This window comes from Choloepus didactylus, chromosome 17 (genome assembly GCF_015220235.1).
Source record: "Choloepus didactylus isolate mChoDid1 chromosome 17, mChoDid1.pri, whole genome shotgun sequence".
NCBI lineage: Eukaryota > Metazoa > Chordata > Mammalia > Pilosa > Megalonychidae > Choloepus > Choloepus didactylus.
The window spans coordinates 44,874,414-44,894,831 of record NC_051323.1 but is presented as its reverse complement, the minus strand read 5'-3'; the positions used below and the strand labels follow the sequence as shown (position 1 = coordinate 44,894,831).

The 20,418-nt window shown below is 54.3% G+C and overlaps 1 protein-coding gene across 3 annotated transcripts in view; it reads left to right on the top strand.

Annotated features, from left to right (window-relative positions):
* The window catches only part of TTC7A (tetratricopeptide repeat domain 7A), a 126,408-nt gene extending 106,913 nt beyond the window's left edge, over positions 1-19,495 (top strand). For all 3 annotated transcript variants that reach the window (XM_037806987.1, XM_037806985.1, XM_037806986.1), the window contains 2 exons: positions 5,812-6,014; positions 17,377-19,495. In XM_037806987.1, coding sequence (XP_037662915.1) covers positions 5,812-6,014; positions 17,377-17,598 — 425 coding nt within the window. In that variant the 3' untranslated portion in view covers positions 17,599-19,495. The remainder of the gene's footprint in view (positions 1-5,811; positions 6,015-17,376) is intronic.
* Positions 19,496-20,418: the final 923 nt, after the last annotated feature.

The following is a 20,418-nucleotide window of genomic DNA, read 5'->3' as shown; positions in this document are numbered from 1 at the left end:
AGCGCCCTAAAGGCTCTGGGTGAGGCCGACAGGCTGCAGTTCCCACCTCACCCATGCCGGGAGCATCACCACCTTCAGGAATGGGATTATATCAGAACAGCGGTCAGATTCCTGATTTGAGTGTTGCCCTAGCTGGTGCTCCCCAGGCCTGTTGTTTTCATGATTTTACTTGTTTACTACCATCTGCAAATGAAAATGTTTTTGCGTTTCACAAGCCTGCTTGCATTTCTCAGATATACTATTTTATGCTAGGAGTGCTGGTATGTTCTGGTAACTCCAAGTCAGGCGCAAGGCTTTCCAGAAGCCTGTCATTAGTCTTGGGAATGTCAATGTAAATACACACCCTAACATACTTTGCACGTTGGCCTTTCTTCTCTGGACATTATCCTGGATACTGACCCCACAGATGAGAACTCTGTAAGAACAGAATCTGAGTCCTTTGACCACAATGCCAAATAAGAGTTGGATGTAATGTTTGATATAGGCTTGGGTGCATGTAACAGATCCAAAACAGCAATGACTTATACCCAATATACACTTATTCCTCTCTGTGTAATGATTCAGAATGATGGCCTTGGCAGCTCTGACAGTTTTTCTGGGTCCAAGGACCCAGGCTCCTTTTGTTTCCATGGGCTCTGCTTTCCCTGGGATGTCATGCTCATCCATTTGGTCCAAGATGACTCCCCACCACATTCACATTCCAAGGCATAAGATATACTAGGAAAAGAGGAAAAAGGATGCACCCCCTGCCTATAAGGACATATCCTGGAATTTGCACCCATCACTTCCCTTCTTGATCCATTGCCCAGAACTTAGTCACAAGACCACATCTAGCTACAAAGGACTCTGGGAAATGTCATTATTCTGGGTGTCCATATGCTCCATTAAAAATCAAGAGACCTATCACTATAGCAGGAGGGGAGGATAGATTTGGGAGACAGCTGCCACAGCCAGGAAGGGGGAGTGAGAAGGTGCCCTTGGTCTTCCATGCTGAGCGTGCAAGGATTCTGGACCATTTGCTCCATGACCTTTCTCCCCTCCCTTGACTGCCATCATCACCAGCAGGCATCTGCTGAGCACCTACCTGGAGACTGAAGGGCTGCCAGGGGCGGGGCACCAAGGCGGTGCCTTCTCCCTAAGCCACCTCCCCCACCTGAGCCTGGCTAAGGATATTGTCCTCAGCGCCCCACTCCACCATCACCCCTGTCTAATGATTCCACCAGCTGTAGCAAATTGGCAGGAAGAGAAGATCCTTTTATCATTTTCGAATGAGCTTTGCTTCAAGATAAATTGCATCTCAGAATGTTTGGGCAGTAAATCCCATCATTAATCCACTCTGGTTGGGAAATGTCACATCGCTCCTCTTCCAGTCCCCCACCCCCACTCCATCCCCACTTCCTTCAAGCCTCCTTCCAGGTCCAATCCAGTGTAAGCTCAATGAGTCTCTCCACTTGAGAGATACCAGTTTTCAGAAGTGTTGTGACTCTTTGGGCCTGTGTGAGAATGGGACAGGCCCGTAGATGCTCCAGAATCCTGAGTGTTGGGAGGTGCTTTCCAGAAGAGTGTGCCAGAGAAGGGAAATGGGTGCAGGTCCAGGGGCTCACGGCGGCTGTGGGCTTTCTCTGGGTTGGGGGAGGCTGGCCCAAGTCTCAGCTCCCCAGTGCCAGGTTCCAGGTTCGCAGTGGGGTACTGGAGCCCTGGCCCTGTAGGTGACCCTGCAGGACGAAGCTGCCCCCAAAGCCCTGAGAGATGGTGGGGCAGCTGGAGCAGAGCTAGAGCTCAAGTTTATCAGGAATTTATTTCTTGCCCTCAGCCCCTGTGTGCTCCTCTGCACTCTCTTGTATCCCCCTTTCCTCTTCCTTCTTTTCTGTTGCTCCCTGCTCTGCTTTCTGTCCCTACCTTCTCTTTCCCTCCTGCCTCTAACCCCCTCTTTCCCGCATCTTTCTTCTCCTTGCTCTGCCTTTTCCTTCTTTCCCTTCTCTGCCCACCACCCCTCCTCCAGTTTCCTGAAAGCGTGATGAGAGCCCTCAGGGCAGGAAGTTGGCATCCCAGACCCGCACAGCCTCTGGCTCCCTTTGACTTTGACTCCTTGAGGCAAATTATGCCCCTTCTCTGGGTCCCTCATCTAGTCTGTAATGAGGGAGGAGGTCTTGGACCAATCAGAGAACTCCCTGTAGACCCACGGGTTTTGTTGCCCTTCTTGTCTTCGCTCTCTTCCCTCCCTCCCCTCCCTCTCCTCTCCCTCCCTCCCCTCTCCTGTCCTCAGCCCTGAGGGAGGGGCCAGCCGCTGGCGGTGACCCTGCCACTGGTCTGCCTAGTTCTGTCCAGCCTCGGGGCCTCACCCTCCAGCCCTGGATGGCTCCCTCTCCTTTCTGAGGTCTCAGGAGAGCGAGGGGGTCTCTCTAGGAGGCGTATGTCACCCACCAGGAGAGGCCTCCAGAGGCCCTCCCTGCAGAGGGGTGTGGAAGTAGCCCCCTGAGAGTGGACTCACCGCCCCCTCACCGCCACCAGCCTCAGGCCAGGGTGCAGATTGAGAGGGGTGGACTGAGATGGGGGGGAGCTGTCTCCACATTGTCAGAAGACTGGAGCCAGCTCTGTGTGTAGGGTTAGACTAGGCTGCCTCAGGAAAAATAATAAAAGGGACTCTCACAAAGCTCCAGGGAGCAGATGTTTTCCAATTTGTAGCCTGTGGAGTGAAAGGCAGACACTAGCTGGGATGGGGGTGGGGGGTAAAGAGAGATGGAGGGAAGGGGAAGAGCCCCAGAGACAGAGAGAAGAGGGAGAAAGAACTGCCGGGCACAGGAAATGGGGTCCTTGGACACTGAGGGTGCAGCACGGTCCCTGTTTGCTGAGGTTGTCCACAATGAAAATTCAAGGGAAATTCAGTAGTAGTGAGCCTCCTCCAGCCCTGACCAGGGGAGGTCCAGGGCCCTGGCAGCCTGCGGGAGGGAGCCAATCAGGGCAGTGGGTGGGCGCAGTGCCACACAGCTCCCGGCACGCATGGCTTGCTGGCTGGGGAGCACCATGTTTGGTAAAACAGTGGGCAGTACCCAAGGGCAACTGCTCAGGGACACTGGAGAGGTGGAGGGGGTACTCCCTGCAGCCCCCAGACCTGGGGGCCTATCTGTGGGGCCAAGGCCCTGCCTGTACATGCCTCTGGAGGCTGGGCCTGCAGGTGGCTGGGGCCCTCAGGAGACCTTACTTCTCTGGCTCTGTCGTGTGTCATCTGGTGTCCTGCCCGGAGGGTAGTGAAGCCCATCCAAGCTCAGCTGTCTATTTTCAGGGCCTGTTCTCCCTGGGGTTTGGTCAGCCCAAGCAGGCCAGGGCTTCAGGAGCCCTAGGGCCCCAGGGCAGGAGGGAGCAGGTGGGGTCCTCATAATTGAAATCTGTTGATGAGAAGGCACTGTGGAGGACTCCCCAAGAGAGGGCCAGGGACAGCCTCCGGGGACAGGGTGGCAAGTTGTAAACAGCTTAATATGAGCCGTAGATGGAGCTACTGGGACAAGGTCTAGGGGCGTGGAGAGCCTGGTCCCTGACCCTGCAGCTGAGCTGAGCTCCTGCTGATGGAGGAAGTAGCCAGAGGGGCTGGTGCAGGAAAGGCTTCCTCACCCCCCAGCACTTCCTTCAGTTTCTCTCTTCTCTTGTGACCCTGGAGGATTCTGCTGCTTCTGCCACAGTGGAGCTTGTCCTCTGTGTTGGCTCAGCCTCCCTTTTCTCTGCCAGTCCAAATGCTCCCGCAGCCTTCAGGCCTCAGCGCAAATGCTGCCTCCTCCAGGAAGACTTCCTACCTCACCAGCCCAGGCTGACCCGCCTGAGGGCCCTCAGCACTCAGGGCTGACGCTTGGTCTCTCTCAAGCTATTTAAGGGCTCAGCAACACCCCCCACCCACACCCCTGCTCTTTCTGTCTCTCGTGGGAAGGCCAGGTACACAGTCAGTGCTTAGTAGTTGCACTTTGGATGCTCAGTTATAAGGCAGCCGGCTTGGAGCCCTAGGCAGCAGCTTGAGAAGGAAGCACCGTAGCAGAGCAGGAAAAAAGAGCCCAGGCTGAAAAAGCCCAATCCGTGACCATTGCGCCGGCACTCCCTGCCCCAGCAAGGCCGCATGAGTTTAGAACCTGCATTCCTGGCCTCACCTTCCTGGCCTTTCCGCCTTGGAAATCACCACTTCAGGCTGTCTCAGGGGTGAAGAGCCTGGATTTTTCCCTCTTTGCCTTGTCATGGGAGCCTGGCTGCTCTGTTTTTTAATTCTCAGATTCCTCCAAATTCCCATCTCCATTAGAGAAAAAGAGAGCCCCTCAAAAAAGCTTTTGGTAAACGCCCCCCCCCCCCCAAAATAGAAAAAAACACAAAACACTGAAGATTAAAAATAAGTAAAGGAAGAAAGGAAACAAAAAAGCTCTTGGTAGGGTTTTAGGTTATTGTGAGCTATTTTTATTGCACAACACACCTTAGGCAAACACTCATGCTAAGCTCGCTGAGTGTTACAGTCAGCCTTAGTCAGGCCTCCTGCCTGCTCCTTCTTGGCGTGGGAAGATGGGGTGCCTGGACCCAGGTTTCCCCCCTCTTTCTGGGAGCTTCCTTCAGGGATGTCTGTTTTCCACCCAACCCCAAAAATTCTGAGTTAATGTAACCTCTCACCAGTCTTGGCTAGGAAGCGCTCTCGGCCCGCTCGCTGTCAGGCTCGGCTGGCCCTGCTCTGCTCCCCTTCGGTGACCTCAGGGAGAGGCAGCCCTGGGAAGGGACGCTGAGCCCGGGGCTGCTTTGAAAGGAAGACTGAGTGGGCGCAAGGCCGAGCAGCAAGCCCACAGCCATGTTTCTAAAAGTGCCTGCCGTGGGCACGTACCCAGGCAGCGTGGGTTCAAAATGCGCCTTATGTGGGGTGGCCAAGATTGGAGAAACTGCCCATTTTTGACGGATCTGGGGGGAAAAGCCAAACTGGTTCTGGGGCAGATCCTTTACTGCCTTCTGGCAAAAAGATATGGGGGTCCTCCATTCCTCTCTGGTGCAGCAAAAGATCTGGGGCTTCCGAGGCAGGCCAGAGAGCAGGGAGGGCATGCCAGTCCCAGCCTTGCCTGCTCTCAGCGGGGAAGTGGGGAGAGTTCCTCACCTCTCTTGGCCAGGAAAGCACCTGCTCCCTCCAGGAATTGTATGAGGACTAAACGAGAGGACATGCTTTGCAGGGTTGGGGGTTGGCACACATTCAGCTCACAGTGAATGCAGGTGGTTGTGCTTGTAGCATTTGCTAATACTCCTGGGTTTGAGCCCCAGCTCTGCCCATGCTGGGCCTTCCTCCAGCCCATCCTAACCACACTGGGGTGGAGTTTGCTCTTCACAGTCAGCCCCTCATCCCCAGACACATAATTAAAAAATGAAGTGAAGAGATGCTGGAAAAGCAGTCAGCTTCCCCAAGAGCAAACTCCCCAGGGGAGGCAATTCCTGTCTCCGCTGCCAGACTGAAACCAGAGGGCCCGATGCAAACCCTGGCTCCCTGCCTCCCTCTCCCTGTGCCCCAGGTGAGCTACCTGACCTCTCTGGGCCACAGCACCCTCCTCTGCAAGGCCGGGGAGTAGAACTACCTGCTCTCCAGGGGCTTTGTGAGCACTGGGCCCAGGGCCCGCCATAGAGCAGTGCTCAGAAACGACCACCTGATGTCACTGCCGCACCCCAGAGGGTGCCCGTCCTGTGCGGTGACTCAGTGGGACCTCAGATGGGTTCCTGAGCTCTGGGGGCTGACAGTGGGGTGAGAGAGGTGGCTGCAGCCTCTGTCTTGCCCCACCACTCATGCCTCCCACTGCCCTTCTGGTCTCGCAGCTGAGCTGTTCATGGAGCAGCAGCACCTCAAGGAAGCCAGCTTCTGCATCCAGGAGGCGGCGGGCCTCTTCCCCACCTCGCACTCGGTGCTCTACATGCGGGGCCGGCTGGCCGAGACCAAGGGCTGTTGGGAGGAAGCCGAGCAGCTGTACAAAGAGGCGCTGACGGTGAACCCAGACGGCGTGCGCATCATGCACAGCCTGGTGAGTCGACCCCCTGCCCCCGCTTCCACCTGCAGGGCCTGGCGTTCGGGGGAGGTGGCTTCCTCCCTGCCTGTTGGCAGAGACAGCACTCTGTTGTTGAGGCAGGTCATTCCCCTCCTATCAGGGCCTGGGTTGATGAAACAATCTAGGAGTATGGGTTGTTGGTGACCTCCTTTTTGCTGTAGGTTTCTATAAGGTGCTCTGTCCCCAGATGGCTCTAGTTGTTGCTCATCAGATCCTTGCCCTGGAGGCTAATAACAGATGGGAGGCAGGTACCGAAACGCTATTCCTTCTGGAGGTCCCCGGGCTGTCACCTGAGGCCAGGGGCTAGGGACCTGTTCAGAGGAGCGCCATCTTTCCTCGGTGAAAGACTGAGGGTATTTTGGATGGGCTGTCACGTTGGCTGAACTCAAGCACACCCTAAGAATGAGCCCCCGGTAGCCCCCTATCCTAGGACATGGAGCATGCTTCCGGGATGCAGGACCTACCTGTGCAAAGGTGCAGAGCCCAGGAAGCAGGACACTGGTGCTCTTGTCTTCCGGGCTCAACCTCTCTCTTCCCAGGCAATCCTGGGCAAACCAGCCACCTTCTGTGACCCTCAGGTGTACTCGCCTGTCCAGCAGGGATTCTCTGGTCCAGGAAATGTTTATTGAGAACTGCTCTGACAGGTGGTATCTTGGACCCTAAGGTAGCTGGTTTTCCCCCTGCCTTCCTTTACTGCTTTCAGACAGCAAGTATCAGGAATAAATGTAATGATCTGAAAAGTGTACAAGGCTGCAAATGCAGAAGAGATTTTTTAAGGATAATTTAGGAGTCCACACTTAAAAACAGAGTCTGACTGGGGATGTGGGTTCTGCGTTGGGTGTCCCCTTTGAGAGCTTTTTGAGGAGAACGGCATTGGGGTTCTGATGTCTGCCACGTGGAAAAGACAAAAGGGTCAGGAGAATTCCAGATGGGTAAAGGGTTATCATTGCCAAGAGGGGTCTCATTTTTTCATTAGTAGAAGCTATCGGAAATTAGATTTCAGCTCAATGTCAGGAAAAACATTCTAATTCTTAGAATAGTCCCAGCACAAACTCAATTATCATTCAGTGAGGATGTTGCCAAGAAAATGCAAACATCAGTGGGGGCTGGAGCTGGCCCGGGTCATCATTAAAGGGATCTTTCTAACCCAAGAGTCCTTGAAAATGGAATAGAACAGGGATCCCCAGCTCAGCTGTTTTCCCCACTGCCTGATTTCTTTAAGGATTTCTAGCTCAGGCCCGTGCGAACGTGCAATGTTGGGTGGAGAAAGCCTGTGCAGCAACATCAAACCCCGACCCCCGTGGCCCTTCCACAGGGCTCCATGATTCAAACCTTCGAGTCTGCCCAGCAAATGTTTGCTTTTTTGCAAGGCATATCCTCCTTCCTCCTGCAGTTCAGACATTAGCTTTTCTGATAAATGTGTTGCCAGAGGTCACATCCAGAAACTTGATTAGGGGGATGGGAGGGAGGATGTGGGCTGCCATTAGGCCTGCAGCCTGGCAGAGCCGTCTGTCTTCCACTGTGCTCACGGATGTAAGCCTGCAGTCTCAGCCCCTGAAACCCAGTGAAATCCAATAACAAGTACAATTTTGAAATAACAGTGTACCATTTTTCATTTATGCTTATTATTGTTTATAGCTGTTTTCCTGAAATTGAAGCAGTTTCCAAGAGTGGGTTTCCATGGTAACTGAATAGCGGCCCAGAGTGGCTCCCTGCAGATGTTTCTGGAATGGTCCCTTTGCTCTTCCTGGGGCGCCTTGCTATTTGATGAAACTGGAGCAAGTGGGAGCCAGGCCTGCCCACTTTTAAAGTTACAAGCAACCAGAGGGGCAGCCGACCCCAGCGTGGGCAACCCATCCCCTTTCCACACGATCTGCTCCTGTCAGCATCCCACACAGAGGAATAAAGAATAGCACATTTCAACCCTGGGAAAGATGCACCAAGCACTCTTTTCCCAAAGACACATGAACACTTCGGCCATGTGTTGATCTCAAATGTTCCCTGAGCCACCTGTCTTCCCTCTACTGGCCTCAGACTCAGGGGACACCTGGGATCTCATCCTGGCTCTGGCCCTAATTCACTTGGGTGATTTAGAAGAAGACGCTGAACTTCCATGCTTTTGATGTCCTCTTTGGTAAAATGAATCATGATCTTCATTGTTCCCAGACCACAGTGTGGTTCTAATCAATGAAGTGATACATATGAAAATGCTTCTTAGAGTCTACAGTGCAAAACCAGAGAAGGCAGAACACAGCCTGCGTCCCACCCCTCTCCAGTCCCTCACCCATGGCAGATATTGTTAATCTATCACAGCACTTTTTCCCACTGAGCACAGATGTGCTTTGCTCTGCAGAGGTGTGCTCTCTGTAGATGGGATCTTTTTGAACAGGGTACAACGTGATGGGAGCCACTACCAGTTAGTCTAAGCCAGTTTGATGTTTATATAAGGGGTTTATTGTAAAAATAGTCTGTCGATAGAGGGACACATCAGTTGTCTCAACCTTTGTGAACTCTGGAGGTTGGTGCATCCTTGGAGAATTACCCAGAGAGCGGAACGTTGAGGAGAACTGGTATACCTCCTATGGTGTCATTGTCCCAGGCAGGACATCCTGGCCTTACACTAGGTACAAGGAGGGGAAGGAGAGCCACCCCCCCTCCTAGAGTATGCCCCACCCTCCCCTCCAAGCCAGTGCTGGAAGAGCCCTCAGAGGTAGAGGGTGCACCCCAGTGGGTCTAGAAGGAAGAGAGGAGGTATTCTTAGTGTGCTGTGCAGGTGCCAGGTTTAGCACCATGGTCCTTAGGGTGAACTTGGCAAACAGCAGGAAGCCAGCCCGGGAGCCTGTCCTTGGGTCTGTGTGTGTGTGAAACAGATTGACAACAAGCTGGAGCAAGCCCTCTGGGAGAGGGAGGCTGTTGATTTTAGGAGCCAGGATTCAAGTAGAAACTCCGGCCCAGGAGCAGGTTCTCTATTCTCCCTGTCCTCCTGCCCTCCTGGTCCCAGATGCAATGGGAAATGTGTCCATGGTTCTGGCTCCACAGCTTTTCCACCCTGATCAGGCAGGAGGAAGATGCCCCTCCTTGACAGTGCTCAGCCAGGAAAGAGCCTTTGCCACACCCATCACAGTTTCCCAGAGTAGTTGGTGCCATCAAGCTCTGGTCCTGTGAGCTGCCCCCTGGCTGGGCTCAAGCATGACCAGGGGTCTTCAGGAGACTGCCAAGAGTGGGAAGAATGAGGCATGCTCTCTGCAGATGGAAATTACAAACAAATCATAGGAGCAGGTCCTGACAGTCTCTGCCAGCTCTGCTTCAGCCTTCCCCCCAGGTAGCCAGAAACCGGCCGGGTATTCAGAAAGTAATTCTGGCAGAAGAATCTAGTTAAGGGGAAGCCTGAACATCACTGGCCCACCACTGAGGAAGAGTGAAAAAGAAGCAGGGTCCTTCCCAAGATCAGGAGAGGAGTCGGCCCCAGGTGACACTGCTCTTCAGAGAAGGCTCCAGGGCTTGGCTGAGAAGAACCCCAGCCAGCCTGTACTTCTCTCTGAGTTTGTCACTGTCCTGTCACCTCCCAGGATCCCCCCGGTACCACCACTGCAGAAGGCCTTCCAAGTTGATGTGTCAGGAGAAAGTGGTCCATCAGGCCCCTCCAAGGCATCGGTGAGGGAAGAAGGGAAGCCCAGGAGGGACGGATGGTGGAGCAGTGAGGCCACTGAGCACCTCCCAGGGAGTGGGCAGACTTTAGTGCAGGCCAAGTGAGCAGGGAGTAGGCAGGTAAGGTTGCTTCCCTGCCACCTGCATTTGCAGATGGCACTCTGCCCCTCCTCTCCCAGGGGACACTCTGGAGAGTAGGGGCTTCTGACCCCTCTTCAGTCTGGGCCCCCCTGCCCCTTACTGATCCCTGACCTCTGTCTTGCTTTCTTCTCAGTGACAGAGCTCCAAGCTCCTGTTATCCCTGGTGCTCTGTCACTGAGAAGAAAATTGCTACCAAATCTCCCCAGAATCCTTTCCTCCTCAGGCCCCCCAGCTGCTGTGGGGAGGTTGTTCTGCATATGTTTTGGCTTCTAGATGTAATTTCTGAAGCAGTCCTGCTAGGTGGTCTGGCCTCTTCTCTCTCCACTTGCCCCTGCAAAGATGGGACAACAGCATGGCTCTCATCTGTTGCCCTCTGGCGAGAGTGTGGCAATGATTTATTCTCTCTTGCTCACAGCAGGGACCAGGTGATTTCTTTCTTCGGTGCATTTAGGGGATCGAGCACGACTAGTGTGCGGCCATCCCCATAGCCTCCCAGCCCCTCCCCGGGTGGTTGGAGCATGCCTCAGCACATCTTAAGTCCCCTCGATCTCCCACCACCACTTGCCACCCCACTGGGGAGGGGCCTGAGTCACGAGGCCCAGAGACCCAGGGCACCCCAGCTCCTGAGGTTCTGGGTTGAGCATTTTGTGCGTACTCCAGGAATCCAACAGGGAGGTTTGCTCTCTAAGATGAAAGAGTTGAACTCTGGCTGCACAGGTCATTTCATCCACCCCACCTCAGGGCTAGTCCCGTCCCCAATTCTACAGGGCAGGGCAGACAGCATGGTGACAGACCTAAGACAGAACCAGTCCTGCTTCCCCCAAAATATTGGGGAGAACTCGGGGTGGGGGTGGGGGTTAAATCTCCTCAATGGGTCAGTTTTTTCCTCTCCTTTTACCTTTCCTGATAATCTTCATTTCTGCACTCTTCTCCAACTCTCTCTCTCCTGTCTTTTCCTATCAGCCTGTAGCGCTCCCTTTAGTATTTCTTGTAGTGCTGGTCTCTTATTCACAAACTCTCTCAGTGTCTGTTTGTCTGAAAATGTTTTAATCTCTCCCTCATTTTTGAAGGAAAGTTTTGCTGGGTATAGAATTCTTGGTTGGCAGTTTTTCTCTTTCAGTATCTTAAATATATCATGCCACTGTCTTCTTGCCTCCATGGTTTCTGCAGAGAAATCTGTACATAGTCTTATTGACTTTCCCTTGTATGTGATGGATTGCTTTTCTCTTGCTGCTTTCAGAATCCTCTCTTTGTCTTTGACATTGGACAATCTGACCAGTAAGTGTCTTGGAGTAGGTCTATTGGGATCTATTCTATTTGGGGTACGTTGTACTTCTTGAATCTCTAATTTTCTGTCTTTTATAAGAGTTGGGAAATTTTCAGTGAATATGTCTTCTATTACTCTTTCTGCGCCTTTTCCCCTCTCTTCTCCTTCTGGGATACCCATAACACGTATATTTGTGCGTTTCATGTTGTCACTCAGCTCCCTAAGACCCTGCTCATATTTTTCCATTTTTTTTTCACCATCTGTTCTTTTGTGTGTATGAATTCGAATGACCTGTCTTCCAGTTCACTGATCCTTTCTTCTGCCTGTTCAAATCTACTGTTGTGTCCCTTCATTGTGTTTTTCATCTCCTCCATTGTGGCCTTCATTCCCATGAGTTCTGCCATTTGTGTTTTTAAGTTTATGAATTCTTCTTTATGGTCAGCCAGTGTCTTCTTTATATCCTTCAGCTCTTTTGCTATATCTTCCTTCATTTCATCAAATTTATTTAGCATTAGTTGCCTCCACTCCTGTGTCTCAGCTGAGCTATTAGTTTGTTCCTTTGGCTGGTCCATGTTTTCGTGTTTCCTGGTATGGCTTGTTATCTTAAGTTGTCTAGGCATCTGATTCTCTTGATTAGTTTATTTTGGAGCTTGTTTTCTGTCTTTTACCTAGTGGTTTTCTTGTTGGTTGGCTTTGTTTTCTGGCCTCTGTTACTCAGTTCAGCTTATTCTAGACCTCTAACTTAGGTTCTATTTAGTTGATCAGAATTTTTCCCCTCTTGTTTCTTCTGTTTTTTGCTCTGCCTCTATGTAACCTTTTTGTGAGTGGGTCTCCTCAGATATGGTCGACCCTAGTCAGATTTTCCCAGTCTAGTGAGGCCCAGGTCTCAGTGGGAGGGTATGGAGTTTTCCTGAGAATGAGACCCTCCTATGAGGCCTTTAGAATTGGTGCTTTTCCTCTCCTGTCCAGCAGGTGGCGCTGGCCAGCCCACAGCTCCCCCACCAGTGTAAGGAGGTGTGGAGCCTTTAGTTCTCCTGGTGACTCTGATCCTGTCGGGGGCGTGGCTGACTGAAGCAATGTTCGCTGCGATCTCAGCTTTTCCTCCAATTCCAAACTTGTGTCCAATGTGTGACTGGTTACTGGAGACCCCGAAAACACTGTTTCATATAGTTCTTGGGTAATTGCCAGCTGCTCCAGGGGAGAGACGAAATTCTGCTCCTCACCACTCCGCCATCTTGCCCCGCCTCCTCAATGGGTCAGTTTTTGATTCTGTCAAATGGGGGTAATAATTCAGGCCCTTGTGACCTCAAAGGGTAGTTTTAGGGCTCAGATGAGCTGAGAGCTGTGAAAAATTAAGTCAGCATTAGGCACTTTTGTCATAATTTGCATGACAGGCTTGGTGACAAGTGCCCTGAGCCCGAGCCCCATCTTGAACCAGGCTCGTTTCTGCCTGACTGCTCTTACTGTGGGGTGAAGGTCTGTCCTTGGCCCAAATTTCCTTCTGCTGCGGGGGTGGCCCGTGCACCAGCAGGATGCTGAGAAGGCAGGGAGGAGTTGGTGCTGGGCAGGGTCAGTTCTGAGGCCAGCAGGTGGGGGTGGGCTGCCCCAAAGCCTCCAGACTCCCTGGGAGGTACTCAGTGGCCTGACTGCTCCACCATCCCTCCTGGGCTTCCCTTCTTCCCTCACCTATGCCTTGCAGGGACCCGGTGGGCCACCTTCCCCCGAGGCACCTTTCAGCTGCATCTGGGGCTGGTGGGTTGGATGGGGTTTTAAAACCCAGCATTGCAGTTGAGTGATGTCTGGAGGTTGGAACTGGGCCTTTGAATCCAACTGACCTGGACGTGAGCCCCACTTTGCCTTTACCTGCTGTTTAACCTTAGCCAAGTTCCCTGACCTCTCAGAGCCTCAGTGTCCTTATCTGCAAAATGGGGTCACAATGCCAGGCACCTGCAGTACTGTTAGAATTCAGCAAGATGGTTCTGTAAATGTTTGGCCAGGAGTTGCGATGGTTTTTGCCTTTTTCATGCTGAGGAATAGCTCCCAGGCCATGTTCAGATGCTTGTAGTTTGCAGAGAGAAGTAGAAGCCCTGAACCAAGCCCAAGAGATGTGTCACAGCAAAGCAGGTCCCATCTCAGGTGGGGAGTGGCCAAGGCACAGACCATAGTGTGCAGGACGTTATCCCCACCTCCCTGTGCAATGGGCAAGAAATGCCCACAGTGTACACTTGCCTGACCTTCGCCCCCCTCACAGCGTGTTCACCTCTAGAACCCCAAAGTGTAAGGCTCTGCGTGAGTCTGGGGACTTTTCTGGCAGGGGCCTCTTCCTGCCAAGCCTTGGGGAGCTCTACAGTGAGCTCTGTGGTGAGCACTTCCACTAGGCGCTGGGTGAGGTCTAAAAGGATTTGCACCCCTTCCTCCAGTAGGAAAGCAGGACAAGCCTGTGCCTTGAGCTGTCCCTGCTGGGGGTGCTGTGGTGATGGAGAGGAGTGGGTGGTCACCCAGAGAGGGGCCTGTTCCCAGTCTGGTAGAACAGGTTGAGGCCGACACACCTGAGGGAATTGGAAATGCCGCAAGAGCCTGGAGCTCTAGCTGGAACGTGGGGGCTGGTGGTGTAGATTGCAGAACCTGGAAGCCCAGATGTGCCAGGGCCTCCCTTGCAGGGTATCTCCCTATGCAGAAGCACTCCCGGCCCTTCTGCTGGAGCAGGCTCAGTGTTGGCCTCCACGCTCCTGCCTGCAGCCCCAGCATCCCCAGGCAGGGGCCCCAGGGACCAGGAGGCTCCAACAGCCTCCAGCTGATTCCCAGCTTCCCAGCTGGAAAGGCTGTACAGAATTCCAGGAATGTGCCTTGAGCTCAGAAAGAAAATTCCCAAAATAACTTCTGTAAATACTTAAGAGGGGGTGCAGCTGGTTCGCAGCTGGTCTAGCACTAGGGCTGCTTCCCAGGACAGGCGTCGCCCCAAAAGAGAAAGGCACACTACCCCAGGGCCTTCCTGCTGCCCCTCCCCTCTGGGGGACATTGCCAGGCACTGAATTAATGGAGCGGGATAATAGGCAGTGGCAATTCTGAAAAAGAAAAGCAGGACCTTTTCCCCCTCTACATCCCCATCCCAGGCTGCAGCCCTGAGCACCCCCTGTGCATCCTAACGGGGGTCCCCCTCAGAGTCTCCATTCAAACAGTGGCAAGAGCAGACCCAAGAAAGCCCCTGGCCCCGAGCGTCTGAACTTGCTGAGCTCTGCCTGGCAGCATGCCCTAGCCAACAGGTCTGGGTCAGTGAGCATCCATTAAGTGCCCCTGGCATACCTGGCTCTGAGCCTAGGACCCTGGCACCCCAGTGTCATTGAGCTGCTGTCCTCAATGGCAGGAGGCAGCGAGGGTGGGGCAGGCAGGATCTCCAACCAGAGGCCCCCAGGGACTGAGCCGTCATAGGGCTGTGCCTGCAGGAGACACTGCCATCCTCAGGGAAGGCTTCTAGGGGGACACTGTCTGGGGTGGTTGAGATGTAGCCAGGCTCTCCCTCTCCCTGAGATCCAGGAAGGGAGGGAAGAAGGGGTGGGCAATGTCAGGAATTTCTGGGTCTCCCCCCATAGCCCTGCCCTCACCCTTAAGCCCATTTGGATGGAGTCGAGTTCCTGGCTCTGTGTTCCCACTGTCTCCCTGGAGACCTGCTCTCTGGGCAGCTGGGTGGGGTGGGGAGTGCCAGGAGGATGTCAGCAGATCCTTGGCGCAGAGCTGGGCTGAGTGCAGAGCAGGTAAGACCTTGCATCTTCCTGGGCCTGGGCCTGGGCCCAGCCCAGTTGTCAAGCAGCAAACAGCTCAGAGTTGCTACCAAACATGAACACGGCTGGTGTGAGGGGCAGGTGGCAGCAGATCCTATTACAGGCCCTGGGCCTCTGGACCCCAGCCTGACCCTGGCCCGGTGTCTCCTTTCAGGCTCTAAGGTCATAACTCTGGTTGGGGGTGGGGGTGGTACACACACACACACACACACACACACACACACTCTCCTTTCAGGCTCTAAGGTCATAACTCTGGTTGGGGGTGGGGGTGGGGGTGATACACACACACACACACACACACACCCAAGCCCACAGTCATCCCCCACAGGGAGCCCAGGCACTAGAGAAACGTGCTGCTCTGTCCTCCCCACCTCCATAGGATGCCCTGCTTGTCTTGGAGACACTCCCGTTTGCTGTCTGCTCACCACGTGCCACCAGGCTCCATGTCGTCAAATCCATGTCTCAGAATCCTCGCCACACCAGGGCGGGACTGTCCGTATACCCAGTTTACAGATAAGGAAACCGGCCCCGACCTGGTCAGTGGCAGAGCTGGGATCCAGCCCAGTCAGGGCTTCTGCTGCAGAGCCCCTTGGCTTCTCCTCCACACAGACCCCTGTGAGGGCCTACTGAGCGTGCCCAACACAGGAACCTGCAGACAACAACCTCCTGTGGAAACCCAGTGTAGAAAACTGCATGAAAGACCCTCCAACCCTGCTCCTCCCCAGGGGACTTGTGGTCTTCTCCATCTGTCCTCTTCTGCTCCCCCAGGGCCAGGACTCACAGGGCTCAAACCTTCCATTTTTGGTGCTTAATGTCGGAGTCTGGCAGCCTGTTGTCTCGCCTTCCTTCCCTCCTCCCCATGGGCCCCATTCCACTGTGAGGTGCCCAGGCTCTGGCCCTGTGGGCAAAATGGCTTGGCCTGGAGCCCTGCTGGCCAGACTGGACACTGCCCCCTTGTCCCAGCCAGCCTGAGTCAACACCACCCTGTCCCAGCTCTCTGTCCTTGCCCCGGTCCTCCACCGCGGCCCCTGGGGTCCTTAGGTGGGCTTTGCCCCAAGTTGTTGGAGGCACTGTGACTGTGGCTGCCCATCCCTCCCCATACCCCAGCTGCAGGACCTTCAGCCGGCACCTCTGGAGAGGGAGAGGCTTTTCCTAGGACTTCTGCAGAGCCTGCTTTTACCTCTGCCTGAATGGTTGTGTTCCAAGCTCTCAGAGGACTTTATGAAATCAGGCATATGCATCTTCCCCAGTGGGTCTCCATAGTAACAGAGGGCCCAACTCTGGGGAACATGGCAAGGAGGAAAATGTTCCAGCTAAAAATGTACATGGCCATCAGTAGGCGGGCATGGAGAGGGGCCTCTGGGCACATGGAGGCAGCTCCCCACCCCCACCCAGCCCCCACCTTTCCAGGAAGTCAGTGTGGTGATGGCTTTACCGCATGTCTTCCGATGAGAGAAGCAGGGCCCCCTGTGCTGCCAGCCCATGCTGCCTTCAGGGGTGGAGCAGAGATCCACAGGACAGTGCAAAGCAGCCTTTCTGGAACCCGAGGCAGGCTCAGGGGCCACAGGGCAGCCCTGGCCCCCTCCTCTTGATTACCACCCTGTCCCTCACACCCTTCCCAGTGAGTGAAAGAGGGTGTAAAGGGGACATGGTGCTAGTTTCACTTCCCAACCCCTTTTGTGACAATTTCTGTCACTTCCTCTATCTCTCTGGCAACGAGATTGTTTGAGCCAAACAGTGGGGCTGAGCTTCCCAGCCCACTCCTGACTCATTCCTCCTGAGCCTCCCCTCTCTTGAGCTGATCCTGCCTCTTCACTATGCACCTGCCCCTCGTCCCGGGCCATCTGCCTCTCCTTGATCCTCACCTGCCAGGCTGGGCTGGGAATTTAGGCCACAGGACCCAGAGGCCCCTGGGAAAACCAGCTGCTTAATGCAAAGGAGCTGCCCCCTCCTGCCAACAAGCTTGAGTTTCTCCTCTCAGTTATGTGTATGAAGCCTTTTAATGTACATTCCTCAGTCCGTTGGCATCCCTGGAGTGAAGGGCAGCTCTGTGATGCAGGCACGAGGACTATGAGAACAACAGCCCCCTTTATTGAGAGCTCACGGCATGCCAGAGATTGTTCCAAGTGCTTCATGTATATTGACTCATGGAGACTTCACGACAACCCACGTGGTGGACACTATCATTGGACATTTACAGATGAGGAAAAGGAGGGCCAGAGAGTTGTGACTTGCCCACGATCCCCTGCTTGTAGTAGGAAGACTCAAAGTGAGGTCTGCTGACTTGAAATGCTGCCCATTGGGGTCCAGGAGGGACATCGCCTGCCGTGGGTGACCCAGGAGGCTGGGGTGCAGCAGGGCTTGGACAGGGACAGGTAGGATTTCATGGGTAAAAGGTGCCCAGTCCAGGGACCCAGGTGCAGGGCTGGTGGCAGGCGGCGAGCTGCCTCCTGCTCCCTACCCCAGAGCACCCTCACTAACCCTGCCTGTACTTGGTCCCCAGGGTCTGATGCTGAGTCAGCTGGGCCACAAGAGCCTGGCCCAGAAGGTGCTGCGGGACGCCGTGGAGAGGCAGAGCACCTGCCACGAGGCCTGGCAGGGCCTGGGTGAAGTGCTGCAGGCCCAGGGCCAGAGCGAAGCCGCCGCTGACTGCTTCCTCACCGCCCTGGACCTGGAGGCCAGCAGCCCCGTGCTGCCCTTCTCCGTCATCCCCAGAGAGCTCTGATGCTGTGCCAAAGCCACAGGGAGCCTGGAGCAGGCAGGCAGCGGGGAGCACAGGCCCAGGAGGGGCAGCGGCACTTTAGATGACAGGTTCAGGGAAAATACATCTCTAGCAAACAACTCTGCAGGCTGCAGCCCCAGTCCTCACCTCCTGCCTCCACTTTCTCTCTAGAGCCAGCTGGGCCTGAGAGCTGTTGATTTGGAGTTGGGTGTAAATGCTTTGCATCAAAAGCAAATCTCTTACTCCTTGGCACTCTTATATTGTACCATTTATGGGCAAGGAAGCAGTGGGGAGGCCACATCTGCATGTCCCCCCTGCCTCCCACCGAGTTTCTGTGCATCATCTAATTGTGCATCAGGGTCTGTGTGTCTCCCTGTCCCCTTCTAGAAGCCTCTGTACCCTACCTGCCCTGCCCCAAAATCCCCGACACCTGGATTTCCCAACTTTATGCACACTTTAGCCTCAAAGCACAGCTGTCTGCTCTCCAGTACCAAAGATGAACACCACAAACTGCCTCTGCCTGAGCCAAGAGGACTTTCCCAGATTCCCTCCTTGGGACCTTGGGAGACAGTCTGGCTTGAACCCTAATTGACTTCAGAGTTGTGGTAACTAGACTCGCTCCCCAAGAGCCCAGGCTCAGGGCTTCACAGCTGTGCGTCATACCCCCTTCCCCCATGCCTCTGTGCCTTGAAGTTGGAGAGGCCATCCCACAGTCTCACTTCCCAGTCTCAGGGCAGTCATAGCTTGAAGAATCTGCTGGCAAGTGGGAAGAGGGGGCAATCTTTGGTTCCTCTCCCAGACTTTAATTCAATGGATGATACCTGGCATTGCCCCTCTTTGCCCTCTGAGGCCAGTTGGGCTCCAGTGTGCTTTTCCCTTCTGCTCCCAAGTGCCTTTGGGGCCTCTGGTGTCTACCACAGCCACCGAGCACCACCCTAACTGAGCCTTCCATTTCTGCCCACTATTCCCCTGGAAACAAGTTCCAGCCCCAGGAGCCTCCTCAGGCCCCAGGCCAGTGGCCCCTCTTGGAGTGATGGCTGTGGGAGTGGGCAGTCTCTAGGACTCTCCCCAGTACCTGTCACCCCCTGCAGCCCATTTTTCACCCTGGTCCCCATCCTGGATATTTGGCTCCCTTGCCCAGGGCCTCATGGGGCTGGAGTTGGGCACTCCAGCCCCTTCCTCCTGAGGTTTGGCAGGCCTCTGGGCACAGGATGGCCCTATCTGCCAGGTCAAGGGGCTGTTGGGCCGTGTCTGCCCCACAGGCTCCCCCGGCCCTGCTGGGTGATGGGCTTGGAGCCCAACCCTGGGCAGCTGGCAGGGAATTCCCTTTTTATCTGCACTATGGGTTTTCGTTTTAAAAACTCATCAGGTACAGCTTCTCATTTTAAGATGTGTGGAAAGGTGGGGCTGGGCTGCCCTGGTTTGCCATAGCCCGGCCTGTTCCTCAGAAGGAAGGGGCTGTTGGAGTCCCACCCTCAGCCCTGGCCCAGCACCATGTGCCCCAACGCTCTTCCGAGGAGAGCCAGGGCTTCCTTGTCTTCCTGCCTGGCCGGGAAGCCCTGCAGCAGGACACTGGGTCCTTTGCCTCTTGGCTGAAGGCTCTCTATGTGTGTATGTGTGTATATAAATATATATATATATATATATATATATATATGATAGAGACCTATTTTTATTCAGGTATTCTGTTAGGAAAAAAGTAAACAAGAAAAAGCAAATGCTATTGATTTGCTTTGGGGTGCCTGGAGATGCTGATAATCAATTGTCGACAATGGGAAAGACTCCAAATGCACTTGGACTTAAAGCATTTCCATGCAAGAAGCCGCAGAGGGCTGGGCCAAGTTGCTGACACTGTCTGCAGATTGAATAAAGAGATCCTTGAAGGAGAAGCAGGTTCTGACGTCTGTCTGAAGCAGTGTGTTCATTCATGCAGCACTTAGCCCTTGGACTGCTGTGAGCCAGGCCCTGGAGAGGCCAGTCTGGGAGGAGAGGCCGAGAAGCCAGCGCCAGGGACAGACAGGTCAGGAGGAGGCAGGAGGGAAGGGAGAGGCACTCCGGGAAGGTTGTGACAAGCTGGGGTGAGAGGTGAGGGTGCCGAGGTGGGCCGGGAGCCTGCAGGTGGGTAGGAGGAGGTCCAGGCAGGGCCGGCTGGAGCAGGGTCGCTTCTGAGCTCTGTGCTTGAAAGGCTGAGGCCTGAGCTTCCCGCTGCATCCAGGGCACAGCAGGAAGAGCCCAGGTGGACCTGACCTGCAGGCGCTGCTGATGGAGCACCCTCAGCACCTGGGGGAAAGTACCAGGAAAAGGGGCTGTGCCACGGACACAGGCAGCTTCCCGATCGGGCTCCTGCACTGAGATGTCCATGCCAACACGTTCCTAATATATATTGATATTTTGCCACGTGACAATACACTGTATATTTTTAAAATTTGAAGGATGAGATGGATGCACGCAGAAGTTCCTTCTTGTACCCCACTTTGCAGACAGCTGCCCTTGAGGCTGCCCCTAGAACTCAGGACGGGTAAAGGTCTCGGCCTCCCGGAGCCCACTGTGTCCTCAGCATGCCCTGGCGTCTCTACCGGCACCTCTAGCCCCATCTCGGGACTATGGCTTTGCTGTCCTGGTGAGGAAGGGCTTTTCTTGGAGGCTTTGGGTGTCCAGCTTTTCTGCTGTGATACTTTTTTGTTTTTAAGGTACCACTCAAAAGCCTTAGTGATTTAACCATTGGTATCAAATTACTTGTCACGTACCCTAACCCCAGCTCATGTGGTTGAAATTAAAGACTGTCTTAAGCCACAATGGTGTTACATTAGGTCTAGAAAGCTC